The 21,885-nt window shown below is 45.1% G+C and overlaps 3 protein-coding genes across 3 annotated transcripts in view; 1 reads left to right on the top strand and 2 right to left on the bottom strand.

Annotated features, from left to right (window-relative positions):
- LOC123770736 (uncharacterized) overlaps positions 1 to 21,885 on the top strand; it is a 758,174-nt gene that overhangs the window by 293,500 nt on the left and 442,789 nt on the right.
- LOC138353212 (uncharacterized protein DDB_G0286299-like) lies at positions 12,299 to 15,248 on the bottom strand. Its single transcript, XM_069306092.1, has 2 exons — positions 15,168 to 15,248; positions 12,299 to 14,572 (listed from the first exon to the last, which is right to left on the bottom strand). Exons 1-2 carry the CDS (start codon positions 15,246 to 15,248, stop codon positions 12,299 to 12,301), a joined length of 2,355 nt encoding a protein of 784 aa, XP_069162193.1.
- Positions 16,983 to 17,468, bottom strand: LOC138353211 (thioredoxin domain-containing protein 2-like). Its single transcript, XM_069306091.1, has one exon. It carries the CDS (start codon positions 17,466 to 17,468, stop codon positions 16,983 to 16,985), a length of 486 nt encoding a protein of 161 aa, XP_069162192.1.

Genomic DNA, 21,885 nt, shown 5'->3' with positions numbered 1-21,885 from the left:
TGAGCTGTTACTCTTCTTAAGTTACATTAACGTAAAAAAGTCGACTTATTAGTTCAGAGGACAGGTTGATTCCTCAGCCATGTGTTAGCAGGTGTTTAGCTAGTAATATTCCCTAGGGTCCCTGGCAGATGTTTAGCTAGGGATATTCCTCGGGTCCCTGGTAGGTGTTTAGCTAGGGATATTCCCCGGGCCCCTGGCACATGTTTAGCTCCGGTTCAGACCTGGTTATGAGGGCCCCTCACTCGTATATCCAGCTCAAACGCGATCCGTCAAGGGCCCGAAACCAATCGCAAAACCACAATTTTCTTCCCTCGAGAGGGCCTATTGAGACAGCCAGCATGCCGGCCATTTTTTCCCTCCGTGCTTCTCCTATTCCATCCCTCCTCTCCCTCCATCTATCCTCCCCCTCCCCCCATCCATCCCGCCATCTTGGATCACCTGACTTAGTGATCCTCCCAAACAAACGCAAACATTGTCAGATCCGTTGACGCGTGCGACGCTCCTCAAAGTTTTAATGGAAAAAAGATCCTTTTCTTGCAGATATCTCGTGATAAAGTGCAGCTTTTCTTTACAATTCTTCGGTTGTGCTGTTTCTTTCTTCCTTCTCGCTTGTCATTTGTTTAATTATTTATTCTGTATTGCATATTCAACCTGTTTCAGACTGACTTGTTCTCCAGGCACAACTTGTATATATTATATTTACCTCTTCCTTTTCCATTCTCTTCTACACTTCTTCTCTTTTCTCCTTTCCTCTTTCCCTTCCATGTTATTAATTAAAAGCTGGTAAAAAGCTGGGATGGGAAAGTTATAATTGTCACTTCATATACAAGTTCTTACTTTGTTCTTCCTGTTTCTTTTACTCAGAATTATTTGTTTTTCGATATTAAGGAGTTCTTACATGTTTCTTTTTTTCCGTTTATTTCTCCAGATGATTCCACTTTTCTCTCATTTTCTTGCTATTCAAGAATGTGTAGTTTTGGGGAATATATTTGTTGATCAGTTCATTCTCTTTATTTTTGTTATTTAGAGAGAGAGAGAGAGAGAGAGAGAGAGAGAGAGAGAGAGAGAGAGAGAGAGAGAGAGAGAGAGAGAGAGAGAGAGAGAGAGAGAGAGATTTACTTCTCACTTTCGAGCAACATAATTCGTAACATTAATATTCGAGAAATATCCCAATATGTCTGTATCGTGGCCGTTCGTTCATTGTGCGGTTGGGTTCACTATGGGCGTTCGTTCACTGTGGGCGTCCGTTCACTGTGGGCGTCCGTTCAGCACGGGTGTCCATTATTACCTGGGCGTTCATCCTGTCCACTGCGAACCGTCCAATATCCCAGCTTTATAGACAGATTAAGCCTCAAATTATATCTCTGTGAATAGCCAAAAGTTTTGTGGCCATTAAAAACCCATTGATTTTTTTTAATCCTTGCAACGCCAGATTTTCCAATTGCTTAATTTTGTATGTTTCTTTTTGGAGCGTGAGAGAGTTCGGAATAGTTAAAAAAATTAACACAAAAATATTAAGTATAAGCATCTTTGATCTTTCTCACTCCTTGCGTTTTCTTTCATCTATATGTCTTATTGTATATATACAGTTTTATGCCTCTTTGTCTACCTTCTTGCTTCTCTCTCTCTCTCTCTCTCTCTCTCTCTCTCTCTCTCTCTCTCTCTCTCTCTCTCTCTCTCTCTCTCTCTCTCTCTCTCTCTCTCTCTCTCTCTCTCTCTCGTTCTCTTTTTCATTTATTTTTTGAGTGTCAATCTCCTCGTCTCTGTGATAAACATGTATTAAACACTTTTTGTGAGGAGCTGATATACACACCTGCTGTGAGCGGCTGATGGAGCTGGCCCCTTGTTTATGGTGCTCGATTATTGATGCGGTCGTTACGCTATTTGTCTCGTAACTGCCAGTTCGGTAGTTAACGCCGTGACGTCACATAATAAATCCCCTAATCTGGGAACATTGTGAGGGGGTGTTGACTCTTTGGAGGGGTGATGGGGTGAGAGGAGGGGGTTATATGGGACGGGAGAGATGGGGGTGGTATGGGGTGGGAGAGATGGGGGGTGATGTGGGTTGGAAGATAGTGTTCTCATCTATATTCCATCTTGGGAATACAGGAAATAATTACACACAAAAATAGCAGAAATTGAAGACATTGTTAACATGGTGAACGTTTAAATAGTTCTCAACACACGCAGTAATTAGTGTGTTGAAAATTGTGGTGAATCGTTCAGGAGAGACGCTTTTCCTGAGGGAGGGGCGCCCTGACGGTCAGGGTTGAATGCTAAGACCTAAACTGGTCAGCAGATTAACCTTAGGTCCGCCTGGCAGTCCCCGGACAACCTCAGAAAGGTTTGTGATGTGTTTGACGAAGAGAGAGAGAGAGAGAGAGAGAGAGAGAGAGAGAGAGAGAGAGAGAGAGAGAGAGAGAGAGAGAGAGAGAGAGAGATAACAAGGATATATCACAGGTGTACAACGAAACGTAGATATATCCTTCGAAATATGGGTCTAAGATGCTAGCTCTTCTAGTATATTGAGAAGTGGCTGGTTGGTGTCGGGGTCAGCCCCTGTGCACTCCTTTAAGAGGTGGTGTGCCCTATGCCCACCCTTTCGTTAAGTTGGTCTAGATGAAATGTGTGTGCCCGAATCCATAGTTTTTGCTATTTGTACCTAGTACATTATATTATTTATGGTAGCACATTAGCATTCTGCAGGTTCCCAAAACTTTGGGGTCGACCCGAGCACCGCCGGGTACATCTAGTGTGTGTAGGTATTCACCTTGATGTACTCACCTAGCTGTGCTTGTAGGGTCTAGCTAGGCTCCTAGCCCCGCCTTCTGAACGGTCTTAGATTAATGCAATGACTCATTTCTCACGCTTTTATCATATTTACATTTACAATTTTGAATCGAATTAACTTCAACGACTTCTGCATCAACATACTCCATTTATTGACATTTCTAACACTGAAAGAGTTCTTCCTAATGTCTCTGACTCATTTGCGTCTCAGTTTCCATCTATAACCCATCGTTTTGGTGTTCTTAACTTTGAACACCAAAGTTAGGAAAGGGTTCCATGGTTGGGATGCATATTCAGGAGTTGGTCTCACCTTCGTTGTATATAGGACCCGGAAAACTCATTCATCCAAATTTCGGAAGGATATACGGATGTTGGCCAGTATACTATATGCACCTGTTGTTATTCTACTAATATGGACTTCTGGCATGAGATTTGTACTTATGTTCGCTCCAAGGTCTTTCTCCTTTTCTGATTGAAGAATTTGTCTTCTATTCATCCTATATACTGCTCTTCGCACTCCTGTTCCACTCCTCATAACTTTGCATTTGACTCGATTAAATTCTAGCAGCCATTTTTCAGACCGCTTCACGAGTGTGTCCAAATCCTCTTGCAATGCATCACAATCTAACCCTGACCTGACTTTTCCATTAGCTTTACATCATCTGCGAACATTGAAAGGAAGGAAGGAGCCAATTTCCTCTGTTGGGTTATTGACATATGTTAGAAACAAGACGCGGTCCTAAAACGGACCCTTGTAGTACTCTACTTGTAACCTTTCCTCTCCCTGCTCTCATTGTAATCCTTGTGTGTGTGTGTGTGTGTGTGTGTGTGTGTATGTGTGTGTGTGTGTGTGTGTGTGTGTGTGCGTGTGTGTGTGTGCGTGTGTGTGTGTGTGTGTGTGTGTGTGTGTGTGTGTGTGTGTGTGTGTGTGTGTGCGTGTGTGTGTGTGTGTGTGTGTGTGTGTGTGTGTGTGTGTGTGTGTGTGTGCGTGTGTGTGTGTGCGTGTGTGTGTGTGTGTGTGTGTGTGTGTGTGTGTGTGTGTGTGTGTGTGTGTGTGTGCGTGTGTGTGTGTGTGTGTGTGTGTGTGTGTGTGTGTGTGTGTGTGTGCGTGTGTGTGTGTGTGTGTGCGTGTGCGCGTGCGTATGTGTGCGTGCGCGCGTGCGTATGTGTGCGCGCACACTGAATAAAGAAAAAACAGACAAGGAATGCAAAATTTGGGGGGAAGAGCTCAGTATTTTCATTCAAGTTTCAGTGTGTTTTGAAAGTGGATCTCCAGCGTCACAAGGGCACAAGAATCCATTTTCAGATGAGAAGCTTATAAAGAATTGAAGGATGGGAAGAGAGAGAGAGAGAGAGAGAGAGAGAGAGAGAGAGAGAGAGAGAGAGAGAGAGAGAGAGAGAGAGAGAGAGAGAGAGATGAGGCTTCTCCTCGAAAAGCATAAATATAAATGTACCAAAAGGTTACATTAGCATAGAAAAATGACCATGCACTACCCAGCGTCAGCTGTGGCTGGTACGATCGCTCGCAGGTGTGGAAGAGCACAGAACGAGACTCCAGTAGTACAGTTGTACGAGTTCTCTGGATTCGGTACAACTTTTCTCTCCCTCTTAATTACCTCCCTCTCACCTCTCATCTCCAGCTCCTCTCACCGCCTTTCCCGCTCTTTTCCTCCTCCACAACCATCCACATAACAAAAGATAGGAAATTAAACTTCCTTTCTTCTACACGAATGAAAATCAAAACAGTGTTGGCTAAAATGAAAAGGTCGAGAGGGATTTTTTTTTTCTTCCTTATGTGTTCCCAGTGTGGTGTTGAGGATTGGTCTGACGTATTAGTAAGGTGGTGCTTGAGGATTGGTCTGACGTATTAGTAAGTGGTGTTTGAGGATTGGTCTGACGTATTAGTAAGTGGTGTTTGAGGATTGGTCTGACGTATTAGTAAGTGGTGTTTGAGGATTGGTCTGACGTATTAGTAAGTGGTGTTTGACGATTGGTCTGACGTATTACTAAGGTGGTGCTTGAGGATTGGTCTGACGTATTAGTAAGTGGTGTTTGAGGATTGGTCTGACGTATTACTAAGGTGGTGCTTGAGGATTGGTCTGACGTATTACTAAGGTGGTGCTTGAGGATTGGTCTGACGTATTACTAAGGTCGTGCTTGAGGATTGGTCAGAAGTGTTGCCAGAGGAACAGTAAGAGCGAGAAATCTGAGCCCTGGAGCAAGAGATTGGACCCTGGAGCGAGAGATCTGGACCCTGGAGCGAGAGATCTGGACCCTGGAGCAAGATATTGGACCCTGGAGCAAGATATTGGACCCTGGAGCAAGATATTGGACCCTGGAGCGAGAGATCTGGACCCTGGAGCGAGAGATCTGGACCCTGGAGCGAGAGATCTGAGCCCTGGAGCGAGAGATCTGGACCCTAGAGCGAGAGATCTGGACCCTGGAGCAAGATATTGGACCCTGGAGCGAGAGATCTGGACCCTGGAGCGAGAGATTGGACCCTGGAGCTAGAGATCTGGACCCTGGAGCGAGAGGTATTGGACCCTGGAGCGAGAGATATTGGACCCTGGAGCGAGAGATATTGGACCCTGGAGCGAGAGATATTGGACCCTGGAGCGAGAGATCTAGACCCTGGAGCGAGAGATCTGGACCCTGGAGCAAGATATTGGACCCTGGAGCGAGAGATCTGGACCCTGGAGCGAGAGATTGGACCCAGGAGCTAGAGATCTGGACCCTGGAGCGAGAGATTGGACCCTGGAGCGAGAGATCTGGACCCTAGAGCGAGAGATCTGGACCCTGGAGCGAGAGATTGGACCCTGGAGCGAGAGATCTGGACCCTGGAGCGAGAGGTATTGGACCCTGGAGCGAGAGATATTGGACCCTGGAGCGAGAGATATTGGACCCTGGAGCGAGAGATTGGACCCTGGAGCGAGAGATCTGGACCCTGGAGCAAGATATTGGACCCTGGAGCGAGAGATCTGGACCCTGGAGCAAGATATTGGACCCTGGAGCGAGAGATTGGACCCTGGAGCGAGAGATCTGGACCCTGGAGCAAGATATTGGACCCTGGAGCGAGAGATTGGACCCTGGAGCGAGAGATCTGGACCCTGGAGCAAGATATTGGACCCTGGAGCGAGAGATTGGACCCTGGAGCGAGAGATCTGGAAACAATTAGTTAGAAAGAAGCGGTACTCAAAATGTAACAGAAGAAATCTTGTGAATGCGAAATAGTTTGGGTGGTTCTTAGTCGGTAAGTCTTCAAGAATGTAATTAGCGTTGCCTCTCTTGGCACTTAGTAAATATCCTGAGAATTGTTTAGAAATACTTATTGTTTCTCTCTATAACCTAATTTAGATTAGTGTATTGTTCGCCATGTTCATTTTTCACTCTTTTTTTTTTCTTCTGCTTTACTTCTCTGGTTTTCTTCCTCCGTCTGTCTGTCGTTATTTATATGTTAGTATGTTCTGCTTGTAGGTTGGTCACTGTGTGTGTGTGTCTCTCTCTCTCTCTCTCTCTCTCTCTCTCTCTCTCTCTCTCTCTCTCTCTCTCTCTCTCTCTCTCACCATCCTCCACATCCGGAGTGTGCATGTTAGTGGGCAATCCATCCTGGGGAATAAACAGCACCTCTCCCCTGGTAGAGAGCCCACACACCAGCCCCACAATAACTTCACGTCACCAACCTACGCGGGCCATTTTCCCAACGTTCCTCTAGAACTGATAGTCCCTATTGTTACTGTGGATGGAATGTTGTAGCCTAAATAATATCCTCGTCTTGTACTGCTGGAATGTTGAAGGTCATAACGATATCTGGATTAACGGTAAACTTAAGCGAACCTGTGTTAGGGCGAAAGAAGATATCAGTCAGATCACATTGAAGGAAAACATGTAACAGATCTGGGAATAATGTTAGACGGTTATGCAATATAGTTATGCATTAATTGGTTGTTGATTAATGCACAACTATGTTCTACCCACTTCAAGACTCCGAAACCAATATAGAAGCATCAAGAGGAAGTATGGGCCAATATGGAGGTATGGGTTCTTGAGAATGTGCAGGCAGCGTCAATCAACAGCCTGTTGGACCAAGTTATCACACGTTAAGCTTGATCCCAGCCCGAGCTTGGGAAGTAGGAGAACTCCGAGAACCCACTCCAGGTATACTCAGATATACATCTAAATAACGCTATATACGGACTGGGGCTACGGCTTGGTAAGTCTACACGTAAACTTGGGCTACAACTGCACCTGGATAGGGGCTACGACCACAGGAGGCTGCACACAACAGCCTGATATAAAAGCTGACAAATTAAAGAAGTCCGCAACATAAGACCTGAGACAGTTATCCTGGAAGACATTTGGGAAGTCGTAAGAATGTTTTATTGTCGATTATAACTTCAACAAGTGCGCATGCGCGTGTTGAGGTACTCACCTAAGTTTACTCACCTAAATGTGCTTGCAGAGTCCAGTGTTAGCTCACGTGACGCGCCTTAGGTGGCGGTCGCCTGGCTTACAATTGTGTAGGGTAGGTCTTGTCGAGGTCGAGGGAGCCGGTGGCTGAGCGGACAGAACACTGGACGCGTGATCCTGTGGTCCCGGGTTTGATCACGGGCGTCAGCGAGAAACAATGGGCAGAGTTTCTTTCACCCTGATGCCCCTGTTACCTAGCAGTAAATATTTACCTGGGAGTTAGTCAACTGTCACGGGCTGCTTCCTGGGGGTAGAGGCCTGGTCGAGAACCGGGCCGCGGGGACATTAAGCCCCGAAATCATCTCAAGATAACCTCACAGCTCAGGAGAAGGGGGGGGGGACCTTTCTGAGAGCGTGTGCCCAAATTGACAATAATCTTTTAAAATCTTATCTCGAGTGGTCGTGGATATTTGAGCCGTAGATTATAATGTATTATTATATTTGTATTTTATAACTTTTGTTAATGGGGAAAGAGAACAGAATGCTTGAAAGTATTCTTAAAGAAGTCTCTTTAGGTGTGGGAGTAGTTAACAGGTGGTATACAGTGAACAAGTTGAAAATCAGTATGTAATTGAAGCCACCCAGACAGTCAGCCAGCATGCTAGCCAGCCAGCCAGTCAGCCTGTCAGCCAGCCAGTCAGCCTGTCAACCAGCCAGCCAGCCAGCCAACCATCTAGCCAGATAGCCAGCCAGCCAACCAGCCAGCCAGTCAGTCAGCCAACCAACCAGCCACCCAGCCAGCCAGCCAGCCAGCCAGCCAACCACCCAGCCAACCAACCACCCAGCCAGCCAGCCAGCCAGACAGTCAGCCAGCCAGCCAGCCAGCCAGCCAGCCAACCACCCAGCCAACCAACCACCCAGCCAGCCAGCCAGCCAGCCAGCCAACCAGCCAGCCAGCCAGCCTACCAACCAACCAGCCTGCCAGCCAGCCAGCCAGCCAGCCAACCAACCAACCAACCAACCAACCAACCAGCCAGCCAACCAACCAACCAACCAACCAGCCAGCCAGCCAGCCAGCCAGCCAGCCAACCAACCAACCAACCAACCAACCAACCAGCCAGCCAGCCAACCAACCAGCCAGCCAGCCAACCAGCCAGCCAGCCAGCCAGCCAGCCAGCCAACCAACCAACCAACCAGCCAGCCAGCCAGCCAGCCAGCCAGCCAGCCAACCAACCAACCAGCCAGCCAACCAGCCAGCCATCCAGCCAGCCAGCCAACCAACCAACCAACCAACCAGCCAACCAACCAACCAACCAACCAACCAACCAACCAACCAACCAACCAGCCAACCACCCACCCAGCCAACCAGCCAGCATCGTAATGAACCAGCACTTAATCAAAGATAGAGAGCGAGGGATCTGATATACCAACAGGTAATTACAGCCAGCAACGTCACGAACCCATTTTTCCACACCTTTAGAAACATGTCGTTAACAGGTATTTCAATCAGCGCTTTTGCCACATTTCCTGATCTTATGGTGATTAGATATTAAACTAATCACACGTGAATTATTTTTGCGTGTCGGTCAATTAGGTCATTTTTTAGAATCGGTTTTTCACCTAATAATAAGTGAATATGCACTAGAATATTTTTGTTATATCTGTTAATTAAACTCACGCCACTATTAAATTACACGTTCAAAATTGACGTGTATTCATATTACATAACTGTAGTGTACTTCTTTATCTCTGATAGCTTTATAATTGGGATATATTAACTCAGCATATTCATTTACTTATATATATATATATATATATATATATATATATATATATATATATATATATATATATATATATATATATATATATATATATATATATATATATATGTCGTACCTAGTAGCCAGAACGCAATTCTCAGCCTACTATGCAAGGCCCGATTTGCCTAATAAGCCAAGTTTTCGTGAATTAATTGTTTTTCGACTACCTAACCTACCTAACCTAACCTAACCTAACTTTTTCGGCTACCTAACCTAACCTAACCTATGAAGATAGGTTAGGTTAGGTTAGGTAGGGTTGGTTAGGTTCGGCCATATATCTACGTTAATTTTAACTCCAATAAAAAAAAAATTGACCTAATACATAATGAAATGGGTAGCTTTATCATTTTATAAGAAAAAAAATTGAGAAAATATATTAATTCAGGAAAACTTGGCTTATTAGGCAAATCGGGCCTTGCATAGTAGGCTGAGAATTGCGTTCTGGCTACTAGGTACGACATATATATATATATTGACTGTTTCCTGTAGCACATAATAAAGGGATTATTGACAAAGTATTCTGAGTGTTCCAGTGCAATTGTTAACGTGTAGATACTGACTTACTGTGTATTTACTGACCTATTATGGATTTATTGATCTATTGTCTATTGACCTATTGTGTATAATTGATTTAATAATTTTATGAATAAGTTTCAATCGTGTTTGAAACTATAGACTGTATTAAATAATAGCTTATATATCTAGATTTCAATAATGCTTTTCCACACGAAAGCTTGAAAGACAAGGTAGACTGGGATGGTTCTGGAGGCTGTCTTCAGACCGAATCAAGGCATAGCTTTTGCACGGGAACTTGGGGCCAGATTCACGAAGCAGTTACGCAAGCACTTACGAACCTGTACATCTTTTCTCAATCTTTGGCGGCTTTGTGTGCACAGTTGCCAACACCACAGAAACAGATTCACTGAAAAGTTTCAGGCTTGGGTTGGATAAGTTCATTAAACAAGAGGGAGAAATTAGATAAGAACAGTAGCTGGCTCGCATGGGATAGTATTCTCATGGCATGGGATTCGACATATTCTCTTATTTTGAAGTCTTCGTGCAGGGTCGGCGTTCGATTCCCGATACTCCGAGTGGGTGGCGGGGCACCGTTCCTTAACTGTCTTCATATCTCAGTTTATTGTTCTCATATCCCTTCCAAGGATATGATTCATACTGGCTTAATGCTTCCTCTTGATAATTACCCTACTATGTCCCCCTCTCGTCCTCATACTCCTGTCCACCTATCCTCCATCCTCCCATTCCTAGTTACTTCCAATCCTTATCTCCTCTCTCCCTCGCTACTCTCATTTCCTCTCTTTTTCCCTCCCTCGTTCTATTTTTAAATATTATATGAGCCGCCAAGATGTTAAATCCAACATCGCCCACGATAAAACTGGGAAGAACATGTCAGACACATAAGAAGAATTGCTTCTTGTATTGGAAACAGATAACCGGATGACCAGACGAACCCACAGAGAGAGAGAGAGAGAGAGAGAGAGAGAGAGAGAGAGAGAGAGAGAGAGAGAGAGAGAGAGAGAGAGAGAGAGAGAGAGAGAGAGAGAGAGAGAGAGACCTCCGTGGTCAATTGGTGACCGTCTTAGATTTTCAATCGTAGGTTCCTGGTTCGTATTCCAAGCCGTAGCGGAAACAAACTGGCAGCATTTCCTTTCACCTAATGGACTGTTCACCTAGCAGTAAATAGGTACCGTGGCGTTAGACAGTTTCCGGGGGGCTGCATCTTGAGAATTGACAGTAGTTGGCATGGCAATTAAACTAATGAAACTATAGAGCAGAATGAGAAGACTGAAATGAACAAACTGCACATATGTAAACATGATGATGTGACAGATGTGTGTCAGAACACATGTAGGAAGGGGAGGAGGGAAGCTGGGAGAGATGGGAAGGGGAGGAGGGAAGCCGGGAGAGATGGGAAGGGGAGGAGGGAAGCCGGGAGAGGTGGGAAGGGGAGGAGGGAAGCCGGGAGAGATGGGAAGGGGAGGAGGGAAGCCGGGAGAGATGGGAAGGGGAGGAGGGAAGCTGGGAGAGATGGGAAGGGGAGGAGGGAAGCTGGGAGAGATGGGAAGGGGAGGAGGGAAGCCGGGAGAGATGGGAAGGGGAGGAGGGAAGCTGGGAGAGATGGGAAGGGGAGGAGGGAAGCTGGGAGAGATGGGAAGGGGAGAAGGTAAGCCAGGAGAGATGGGAAGGGGAGAAGGTAAGCTGGGAGAGATGGGAAGGGGAGAAGGTAAGCTGGGAGAGATGGGAAGGGGAGAAGGTAAGCTGGGAGAGATGGGAAGGGGAGAAGGTAAGCTGGGAGAGATGGGAAGGGGAGAAGGTAAGCTGGGAGAGATGGGAAGGGGAGAAGGTAAGCTGGGAGAGATGGGAAGGGGAGAAGGTAAGCTGGGAGAGATGGGAAGGGGAGAAGGTAAGCTGGGAGAGATGGGAAGGGGAGAAGCTAAGCTGGGAGAGATGGGAAGGGAAGAAGGTAAGCTGGGAGAGATGGGAAGGGAAGAAGGTAAGCTGGGAGAGATGGGAAAGGGAGGAGGTAAGCTGGGAGAGGCATCTTGATGACAGGGAAGACGAGAAGTTGATGAGATTAGAGGCGAGGGTGACCCGGGTGGTAGTAATGTCATTGGCCTTCGACTGCTGGATATCAAGGCCGCCTCGGGTGATGAAATTGAAAAAGAGAAATAGCCTAAGAGAAATCTATGTGATAAATAATATGTAGAGGCTCACACCTGATCACTCTCTCATCTAACTACACATAAATATCTGAGTACACTCACACATCTGACCACGCTCACACACATCTGACCACGCTTACACACATCTGACCACGCTCACACACATCTGACTACATTCATACATCAGCTTACAGCCATAGAAGCTCCCGAAGATGCTGTTTATATAATCCTTTTCCCCCATTTTGTATTGTCTCCTTAATTATTGGCAATTCTCCTATCTCTTCTTGTTTACCTCTTCCTCCCTATTATCTCTACATTCGCCCTCCCGTCTACTATATCCTTTCCCTTAACTCCTTTTTACAAATCATATCTCCTTTGCTTTTTAATCTTAATTTGTTATTTTTATCTTTTTCCACTTCACAATCCTCCTTTTATTCCCGTTTCTTCATCATCCTCCTTATTCCTCCGTCGCCGGATCAGCCAATCATCTTATTCCTGTAGAAGTTGAGACAGTTTTGCCCAGTCTTAAGATTACATTCTCAATTGGTAAAGTGGTTACCGGACATGAGATGTTCTGCCCCAGTGCGGAGTTGGGCTTCATTTCCTAGTGACAGGGAGGAAACTTAGGTTTTCTTCAACTTGTGGCCAGTTCGACCTTCCACGATCTTGTGGGATCCTCCTCGTAGTGTCGGCTGATCCTCTGTGATCGCCTTGGTCCAGTGCGGGCGAACACAGCCTCTTTTGACTGCGAAATTGCATTTTCTGAGTTATCTTCGTAGATCCTATTTGCTTTGGGTCTGTGTTGTGGTACGTTCTTTTTTGAGTTTGTGTTGTGGTACGTTCTTTTTGGGTCTGTGTTGTGGTACGTTCTTTTGGGTTCGTGTTGTGGTACGTTCTTTTTGGGTCTGTGTTGTGGTACGTTCTTTTTGGGTCTGTGTTGTGGTACGTTCTTTTTTGAGTTTGTGTTGTGGTACGTTCTTTTTGGGTTTGTGTTGTGGTACGTTCTTTTTGGGTTTGTGTTGTGGTACGTTCTTTTTGGGTCTGTGTTGTGGTACGTTCTTTTTGGGTCTGTGTTGTGGTACGTTCTTTTTGGGTCTGTGTTGTGGTACGTTCTTTTTGGGTCTGTGTTGTGGTACGTTCTTTTTGGGTCTGTGTTGTGGTACGTTCTTTTGGGTTCGTGTTGTGGTACGTTCTTTTTGGGTCTGTGTTGTGGTACGTTCTTTTTGGGTCTGTGTTGTGGTACGTTCTTTTTGGGTCTGTGTTGTGGTACGTTCTTTTTGGGTTTGTGTTGTGGTACGTTCTTTTGGGTTTGTGTTGTGGTACGTTCTTTTTGGGTCTGTGTTGTGGTACGTTCTTTTTGGGTCTGTGTTGTGGTACGTTCTTTTTGGGTTTGTGTTGTGGTACGTTCTTTTTGGGTCTGTGTTGTGGTACGTTCTTTTTGGGTCTGTGTTGTGGTACGTTCTTTTGGGTTTGTGTTGTGGTACGTTCTTTTTGGGTCTGTGTTGTGGTACGTTCTTTTTGGGTCTGTGTTGTGGTACGTTCTTTTGGGTTTGTGTTGTGGTACGTTCTTTTTTGGGTCTGTGTTGTGGTACGTTCTTTTTGGGTCTGTGTTGTGGTACGTTCTTTTTGGGTTCGTGTTGTGGTACGTTCTTTTTGGGTGTGTGTTGTGGTACGTTCTTTTTGGGTCTGTGTTGTGGTACGTTCTTTTTGGGTCTGTGTTGTGGTACGTTCTTTTTGGGTCTGTGTTGTGGTACGTTCTTTTTGGGTCTGTGTTGTGGTACGTTCTTTTTGGGTTCGTGTTGTGGTACGTTCTTTTTGGGTATGTGTTGTGGTACGTTCTTTTTGGGTCTGTGTTGTGGTACGTTCTTTTTGGGTTCGTGTTGTGGTACGTTCTTTTTGGGTGTGTGTTGTGGTACGTTCTTTTTGGGTCTGTGTTGTGGTACGTTCTTTTTGGGTTCGTGTTGTGGTACGTTCTTTTGGGTCTGTGTTGTGGTACGTTCTTTTTGGGTCTGTGTTGTGGTACGTTCTTTTGGGTTCGTGTTGTGGTACGTTCTTTTTGGGTCTGTGTTGTGGTACGTTCTTTTTGGGTCTGTGTTGTGGTACGTTCTTTTTGGGTCTGTGTTGTGGTACGTTCTTTTTGGGTTTGTGTTGTGGTACGTTCTTTTGGGTTTGTGTTGTGGTACGTTCTTTTTGGGGTTTGTGTTGTGGTACGTTCTTTTTGGGTCTGTGTTGTGGTACGTTCTTTTTGGGTCTGTGTTGTGGTACGTTCTTTTTGGGTTTGTGTTGTGGTACGTTCTTTTGGGTTTGTGTTGTGGTACGTTCTTTTTGGGTCTGTGTTGTGGTACGTTCTTTTTGGGTCTGTGTTGTGGTACGTTCTTTTGGGTTTGTGTTGTGGTACGTTCTTTTTTGGGTCTGTGTTGTGGTACGTTCTTTTTGGGTGTGTGTTGTGGTACGTTCTTTTTGGGTGTGTGTTGTGGTACGTTCTTTTTGGGTGTGTGTTGTGGAACGTTCTTTTTGGGTCTGTGTTGTGGTACGTTCTTTTTGGGTTCGTGTTGTGGTACGTTCTTTTTGGGTCTGTGTTGTGGTACGTTCTTTTTGGGTCTGTGTTGTGGTACGTTCTTTTTGGGTTCGTGTTGTGGTACGTTCTTTTTGGGTCTGTGTTGTGGTACGTTCTTTTTGGGTCTGTGTTGTGGTACGTTCTTTTTGGGTTCGTGTTGTGGTACGTTCTTTTTGGGTCTGTGTTGTGGTACGTTCTTTTTGGGTGTGTGTTGTGGTACGTTCTTTTTGGGTCTGTGTTGTGGTACGTTCTTTTTGTGTCTGTGTTGTGGTACGTTCTTTTTGGGTTCGTGTTGTGGTACGTTCTTTTTGGGTCTGTGTTGTGGTACGTTATTTTTGGGTCTGTGTTGTGGTACGTTCTTTTTTGGGTCTGTGTTGTGGTACGTTCTTTTTTGGGTCTGTGTTGTGGTACGTTCTTTTGGGTCTGTATTGCGTTTGCATATTTTGTGTCAGTTTGCACCACTTAAAGCTAATTTCTCCGATATCTTTATTTCTTAAATATTCGGTTGAGACGAGGGCAGGGAGCTGTCAGAGGAAAGTGCCAAGTCATTACAAATATATAGCTCTGGGAAGGGATAAGGATTTGGGATGGGAACGGGGTGGGTGGGGGGGGGGGAGGGAATGGTGCCCAACCATTGGTGGACGGTCTTGAACGCCGACCTGCATGAAGCGAGACCGTCGCTCTTCCGTCCAATCCAAGTGGCTCGGTTGAGACGAGAAACTTCTTTCCACTTCGGATCCTGTACAGTTATATGGTCTGTGTTAAGACGTCAAGGTCATGACCCCTGGAATCATCTGATTCCTGACCCCTAACACCACCTGACCCCTAACACCACCTGACCCCTCACTCCACCTGACCCCTCACTCCACCTGACCCCTCACTCCACCTGACTGACACTTGACATGTTACCCTCGGGGACCTGACGATATCGGCTGTCACATGCAGAGGTTGACAAGGCGAGCGAAGTTGGAAAGTGTCCATGGCTTTCATCATAAGCTTCTTAACCCACTAAGGTGTCGCCACTCCGTCTGGGTGCCGGAGGAAGGTGTGTGTTGGGAGGGCGTACTGGAAGGAGGGCAGAGAGGATAAATAAATGAGCGACACGCTAATAAACGACAATAATACAGAAAAATCTGGTTAAACGAAAAGGTGAAGGATCACTTAATAGCGGTGTCCAATCACTTAAACCAGCAGGGGATCGAACGCCGACCTGTGAAAAGTGAGCCCATTTGTTGTCAACGGTTGCATGTTTGACACTACGGCTTGGTTCTAAATTTCAAGTTTTTTTTCCAGCCTGCAGCGGCGAGGACAGAGTCTTTCTGTTTTACCTCCGTGTGTGCATAAATAAATTAATTGGTGTTATTAGTAGCGTAGTGTATTTGTCCTGTTAGATAAGCAACTCGTAAGCTTGTAAGATTCGTGCTTTCTCTCGTGTCCATGTAGTCTCTCTCTCTCTCTCTCTCTCTCTCTCTCTCTCTCTCTCTCTCTCTCTCTCTCTCTCTCTCTCTCTCTCTCTCTCTCTCTCTCTCTCTCTCTCTCTCTTTCTCTCTCTTTGAGCGTCCTATGACACTCTTCCTCCCCTGCTCTAACCTTTCTTACTCATCGTTCTTGCCTCCTCCTGCTCCCCCCTCCCCCCCCCCCTCCCCCCCCCCTCTCCATTGCCAACAGCTGAAAGTGACGTCACGTGATTTATATTCTCATAGTGCCAACCTTCCCAGTTTCCAGTGAGTCTGTCGCTTAAGGTCAGCTGCTTGGTGGTCTTTGGGAACCTTTCACTGGGAGCAAATGCTCGAGTCTAGCCCCATCTATTCCCACATAGCGTCTTCCTTTACTTACACCTATCCAGTCCATGTACACGCATCTGTCCTGCTATTCACGATCCATCCATCCAACCAAGTCCTTGTATCCACTCGCCCGTCATCTCTCTCTATCCATCTGTTCAGAGCGTGTATCCGACAGTGCTGTGAGAGCCTCGTTTACGTGTGTCAGAGTGTATGATTGGTCAGGTGATTACGGTCAGGTAAATATTGGAGTTACGGGCTAGCACGCGAGCCTTCGTCGGGGGCGTCCGTCCTTATGACAGCTCCTCTCAGCCTCGTTAAGGAGACAAAGAGTTATTACGAATATAATTCACGGTATTCATCAAACAGAAGAATGCTCGCAGAATTCTCTCATTCCGCTCAACATCATTTGTCCGATGAGTACAATGGTATTTGGATTGATGATATTTTTTCCGATGATAAAAGAAGTATTTTCCCCGAACTGAGCAAAGCAAGCAAATCTCTTCAAGATTTCTTCAGCAAACTACAATTTTTCGTTTAAAGATTTGTTCATGGATGTGTAAATCTTATTATAGTACAGATGGTCCACTTTTGTTAAATATGGACTCTTTTAACATCTGCAAACTTCTTTAACCCCAAAAATATTACTTTTTTATTAATCATTGCTCTAACAAATTCTATAAATATCGTCTCTAAAGAGGTAGAAATTGATTGGAAATAAAGTTAGGTGGGCGCTCTGAATCCTTCAATGCATGTATTGAAGCCGCTCCTTATATAGTCTTATATACGTGCAGTAATGAACAGCGTTCAATGCCTTGCACTTGAGCTGCTTGCTCTTCTGGAAATGTCTTATTTTTTGTAATTTTATAACACACTTTTGATATGCTTTTTACCTAACTGTTTCCGCTCTTGTTCCCTCTTTATATAACGTCTTGTTCCCTCTTTATATAACGTCTTGTTCCCTCTTTATATAACGTCTTGTGCCCCGATCCTTTCCTCTTGTTCCCTCCTTTGTGGACTCCATGTGACCAGAGGTCTTCCTCTTGATCCCCCTCTTGTGGGACTCCATGTGATCAGAGGTCTTCCTCTTGATCTCCCTCTTGTGGGACTCCATGTGATCAGAGGTCTTCCTCTTGATCTCCCTCTTGTGGGACTCCATGTGATCAGAGGTCTTCCTCTTCATCCCCTTCTTGTGGGACTCCATGTGATCAGAGGTCTTCCTCTTGATCTCCCTCTTGTGGGACTCCATGTGATCAGAGGTCTTCTTCTTGATCTCCCTCTTGTGGGACTCCATGTGATCAGAGGTCTTCCTCTTGATCTCCCTCTTGTGGGACTCCATGTGATCAGAGGTCTTCCTCTTCATCCCCCTCTTGTGGGACTCCATGTGATCAGAGGTCTTCCTCTTCATCTCCCTCTTGTGGGACTCCATGTGACGAAAAGTCTTCCTCTTGATCTAGACTTTTCCAGCCTTATGCCACATTATCAGCAAGAACATAAATATTGACAAATCCCTCGCGAGTGGTCCATATATCGCGGTCCTTATCACACGGAGACGTGAGGGGATATTGTGAGTGAGGTGTGAGGAGGAGCAGTGAAGGTCGGTGTGCTATCTGCTGAAGGTCTCCTGTGTTTAGGGAGGTGTTCATTTTAACCACAGATGGCGTCTCCATCGAGGGCTCTGAAGTTGTTGGGTATTCGTGCAAGTTAATTCTTGGCTCCACGAGTGTGTGTGTGTGTGTGTGTGTGTGTGTGTGTGTGTGTGTGTGTGTGTGTGTGTGTGTGTGTGTGTGTGTGTGTGTGTGTGTGTGTGTGTTTATGTATGTGTGTGTGTGTGTACATTCACCTAGTTGTATTCGCCTAGTTGTGCTTGCGGGGGTTGAGCTCTGCTCTTTCGGCCCGCCTATCAACTAATAATCAATCAACATTTTTCACACACACACACAGGAAGCAGCCCGTAACAGCTGTCCAATTCCCAGGTACCTATTTACTGCTAGGTAACAGAGGCATCAGTGTGAAAGAAACTGCCCATTTTGTTTCTATCATCACCGGGAATCGAACCTGGACCCTAGGATTACGAGTCCAGAGCGCTGTCCACTCAGCTATCAGGCCCCCTGATAGTGTGTAGGCATCTATGTCAACGTCTCGAAAATGGCACAGTGCCAATCCAAGGATTAAACAGCTGTACAACGTGAGGTTTCGCAAGTCTTCATTAAGGCCATATTCTTGTATGAAAATAAATCGAGAAGGGGAATTAAGAGTTTGTGTTTATTTAATCTTTTGGCCTTTATAGAGATATCTTTTTTGTGTAGTTTTCTGTATCTATGATCAGTTACTGTAGTTGAATACATGCGATGGTGACACTGGCAATAAGGTCAATTAAAAGATGTATCAGAAAGTAAGTGATCGTTAGACGCGATGAAGCATATTGGACGCTTATTAGCGTGTGTTCAGACTACTGGAGAGCGGCGGAGCCTTGTTTGTTAACTCAGTGTTCAAGAGAGTACAATTACTCCTAATTAACGAGGATAATCCTGTCGTGTTTAAATCAAAATTCTTTGTGTATTTACCTATTTGTGCGGTCAAGATCAAGCTTTTAGCTTTAGGACCCTGCCTTTCCAACTGCCGGTTGTCTAAATGTAATGATTCCTTATTTCCCCATTATATCTACTAGACCAACAACTAACTGTCCCTAGGGCGCAACCCACAACAGCTGTGTAGCTCCCAGGTACCTATTTACTGCTTGGCGAAGGGAAACTTTACCCAAACGCTCCTGTCCTACCACGGGGATCGAACCAGCTATCTTCAATTGTGACCCTGCGGGTTAGCCAACTGTACCACAGTTGTGAGTGGCATTTGTTATTGAATATTGTTTACAGTATGTGAAGAGAGCAGTATACTTCTGGTTTACTTATATTTTGGATAATAAAGTTCCACGTGTTTGTTTTCTCCGCTACTAATGAAAACTGAACGTCGCAGACTAACATTATGATGCTCGTGAGTGAGTAATTCCTTGTAACTAGGTGGGAAGCAACAGCGGGGTGCAGGTGAAGGCTAGGAGGGCTTCCCGCCAGTGTTCACCACCAGATAATCAAGCGCGGGTGCATGGCGGGAGTATCATCAGTTGGCTCACGAGCGCGCATATTCGCCTTGCGCAGGTTAAACATACATTCAGAGCCCGGATTTTCTGTTAAATCTTTCAGTAACATTCTTGGTAAGGAGTATATATATCCTTTGCCTACTGGCTATTAGGCAAGGGATGTATACTCCGAGAGGTGTATCTCGCGTCTCGGTATATATACACTAACAGATTAACTTCAGAACTAACTTGTTATGCTGGTGGTTAGTAAACTATTGTGGTGGGCTTGTTAACCCTCCAGTGGTTGATTGGTCTTCAGCCCAACACCATGCCATACCTGTTAGTAGATTTTCCTCCAGAGGCGTTAAATTGTGACCGCAGGGTCACAATTGAAGATAGCAGGTTCGATCCCCGCGGTATGACAGAAGCGTTTGGGTAAAGTTTCCCTTCGCCTTGCAGTAAACACCGACAATAGTATGTGTTAAAACAATTAATAACAGAGTATGTTAGGGCTCAGAGTGTTGACCAGTGCGCTCTCGAGTCGTTAACACCAGTTATGTTCTTGGTCGGAGTATCATATGAACTGGTGTGCTGGAGTTTTGTCTCATTTTGTTCTTTCATTCTGATGCTGACACTAGGTTCAGCTCTCTGGCTCACCTCGTCTCACCTCTCACATTTTGTATTTCTGGTACTTTTGAAGTTTTCGTGTTGTACAGGAGGCCTGGTCGACGACCGGGCCGCGGGGACACTAAGCCCCGGAAGCACCTCAAGGTAGGTAGCCTCAAGGAGGTGTTTTGAAGCATCGTGGTGGTGGCGTAGGCCTCGTGTGGGTGGTGCATTGGGCCTTTATTGGTCATTTTGCCAGCGTCAGGAAGGCTGTTCGTATTGTTGGCATCTGTGTGTGTGTGTAATTACCTAAGTGTAGTTACAGGATGAGAGCTACGCTCGTGGTGTGTGTGTGTGTGTGTGTTTTGCGAGTTCCCGTGTATCTCTATAAATGTTTTGAAGGCGCCTTTGCATGCTTGTTACAAGATATGTTTGTAAGCACTTGTTCATGTCCTCAGGCGTGTGCTTGTCTGAACAACGTTGTTACTGCATTTTAAAATGGCAGAAGTTGACGCTCGTAAATCCCCCAGTTACAAGCTAACAAGCAAATGAGGTACAATTCCATTTTGTTGAAGTCCAGCGCTATACAATTATTTATAAGTACATGTAGTCATTATTAATTAGCCTTAATAATTTAACTACTGGTTTTAAGTTCCCTCTCCTTCTAGTTATAACTGTGAATGATCGAGTATAACAATGAAATGAAAATGGGGTAGTGTTTGCGCTAAATATGTCGAATATATTAGTATATTTTGGTAGTAGTCTTTCTTGTAGACATATGTTGTTGAATATGACCGAAAGGATAAGATTAATGATTCTAACACGAATCTTCTCAATATTTCTTATGTTTTTCTTTACTCTGGAGGGAAGTTGAAAAATTAACTCTCCAAAGTTCATTTTCACACTTTATTATGGTCTGACGCCTAGGGATGCGTTTTGCAAGGCACTACTTACATTTTCAAAGACAAATTTACCATGTATTTGCAAAGGTTTATATTCTCTTTGGGTGAGGTGGTATAGGACGTGATTGAGATGAACAAGTGGATGAAACATAATGGATATTAATAGATATGCTTATGTTCATGTATGATGAACATAAGCAGCGTATGTTCATGCTGCTACTGGCTCTGTGTTGGTTCGGGGTCTTGAGGTGGGTAGAATGTAATTATGTGTTAACTGGTTGTTGATTGCTGGTCTTGACTTTTTGATGTGTAGCGCCTCGCTGATGTCGAGTCTCCTGTTGTCGTTATACCTGTCGATTATTTCAGTGTTGCTTCTTAAGATGTCTCTGTTGATGGTCTGGTTGTGTGAGGAGATTATACGCTCCTTGAAGGAACCCTGTTGCTTGTACATTGGTAATCGCCTAGAAAGAGACGTTGTTGTCTTGCCTATATACTGAGATCTTTGGGGCTGACAGTCCCCAAGTGGGCATGTGAAGGCATAGACGACGTTGGTCTCTTTTAAGGCGTTCTGTTTGGTGTCTGGAGAGTTCTTCAGAAGTAGATTGGCGGTCTTCTCTTTTTTGTAGTAAATTGTTAATTGTATTGTCTAGAAGATACAATACTACTTGAAGGATTGGAAGCAATTGAGAGGGGATGGAGTTATCAGGGGAAAGCGTCAGGCCATTACAACTATATAGCACATGGAAGGGGTCAGGATAAATATTTGGGATGGAACGGAGGGGAAGGAATGGTGTCCAACCACTTGGACAGTCGGGGATTGAACGCTGACCTGCATTGAAACGAGACCGTCGCTCTAATGTCCAGACCAGGAAGCAATTAAGAATAACCGCTGATAACGACGTGGGTTAATTCTCTCTGCGATTATGGATGTCTCCAGTCTCTTGCAAGGTCATTGAAGGTCAAAAGGTCATCCGCGTCCCTGCTGAGTCATGTGTTATTAAAATAAGACTTCAATGCAACATTTGCTATACGTTTATGATACATTGTTTTTTTTTTTACAAATACACATTTAAACTCTCACACACTCACACATTCACTCACTCACTCACTCACTCACTCACTCACTCACTCACTCACTCACTCACTCACTCACTCACACACTCACACACACACACACACACACACACACACACACACACACACACACACACACACACACACACACACATTTTGATGTTATATATATATATATATATATATAT

The sequence above is a fragment of the Procambarus clarkii genome, chromosome 56 (assembly GCF_040958095.1).
Source record: "Procambarus clarkii isolate CNS0578487 chromosome 56, FALCON_Pclarkii_2.0, whole genome shotgun sequence".
Classification (NCBI taxonomy): Eukaryota; Metazoa; Arthropoda; class Malacostraca; order Decapoda; family Cambaridae; genus Procambarus; species Procambarus clarkii.
The sequence above is the reverse complement of the archived record's forward strand: the minus strand, read 5'-3'. Positions and strand labels throughout refer to the sequence as shown.

What these genes read in the sequence shown, in the direction of transcription:
- LOC138353212 (XM_069306092.1), bottom strand. Translation starts at nt 15,248, where the DNA reads ATGAAAGCCATGGACACTTTCCAACTTCGCTCGCCTTGTCAACCTCTG. An exon ending in ATATCGTCAGGTCCCCGAGG is followed by an intron (nt 14,573 to 15,167) that starts GTAACATGTCAA and finishes ACCACAACACAG; the next exon opens with ACCCAAAAAGAACGTACCAC.
- LOC138353211 (XM_069306091.1), bottom strand. Translation starts at nt 17,468, where the DNA reads ATGGAGTCCCACAAGAGGGAGATGAAGAGGAAGACCTCTGATCACATG.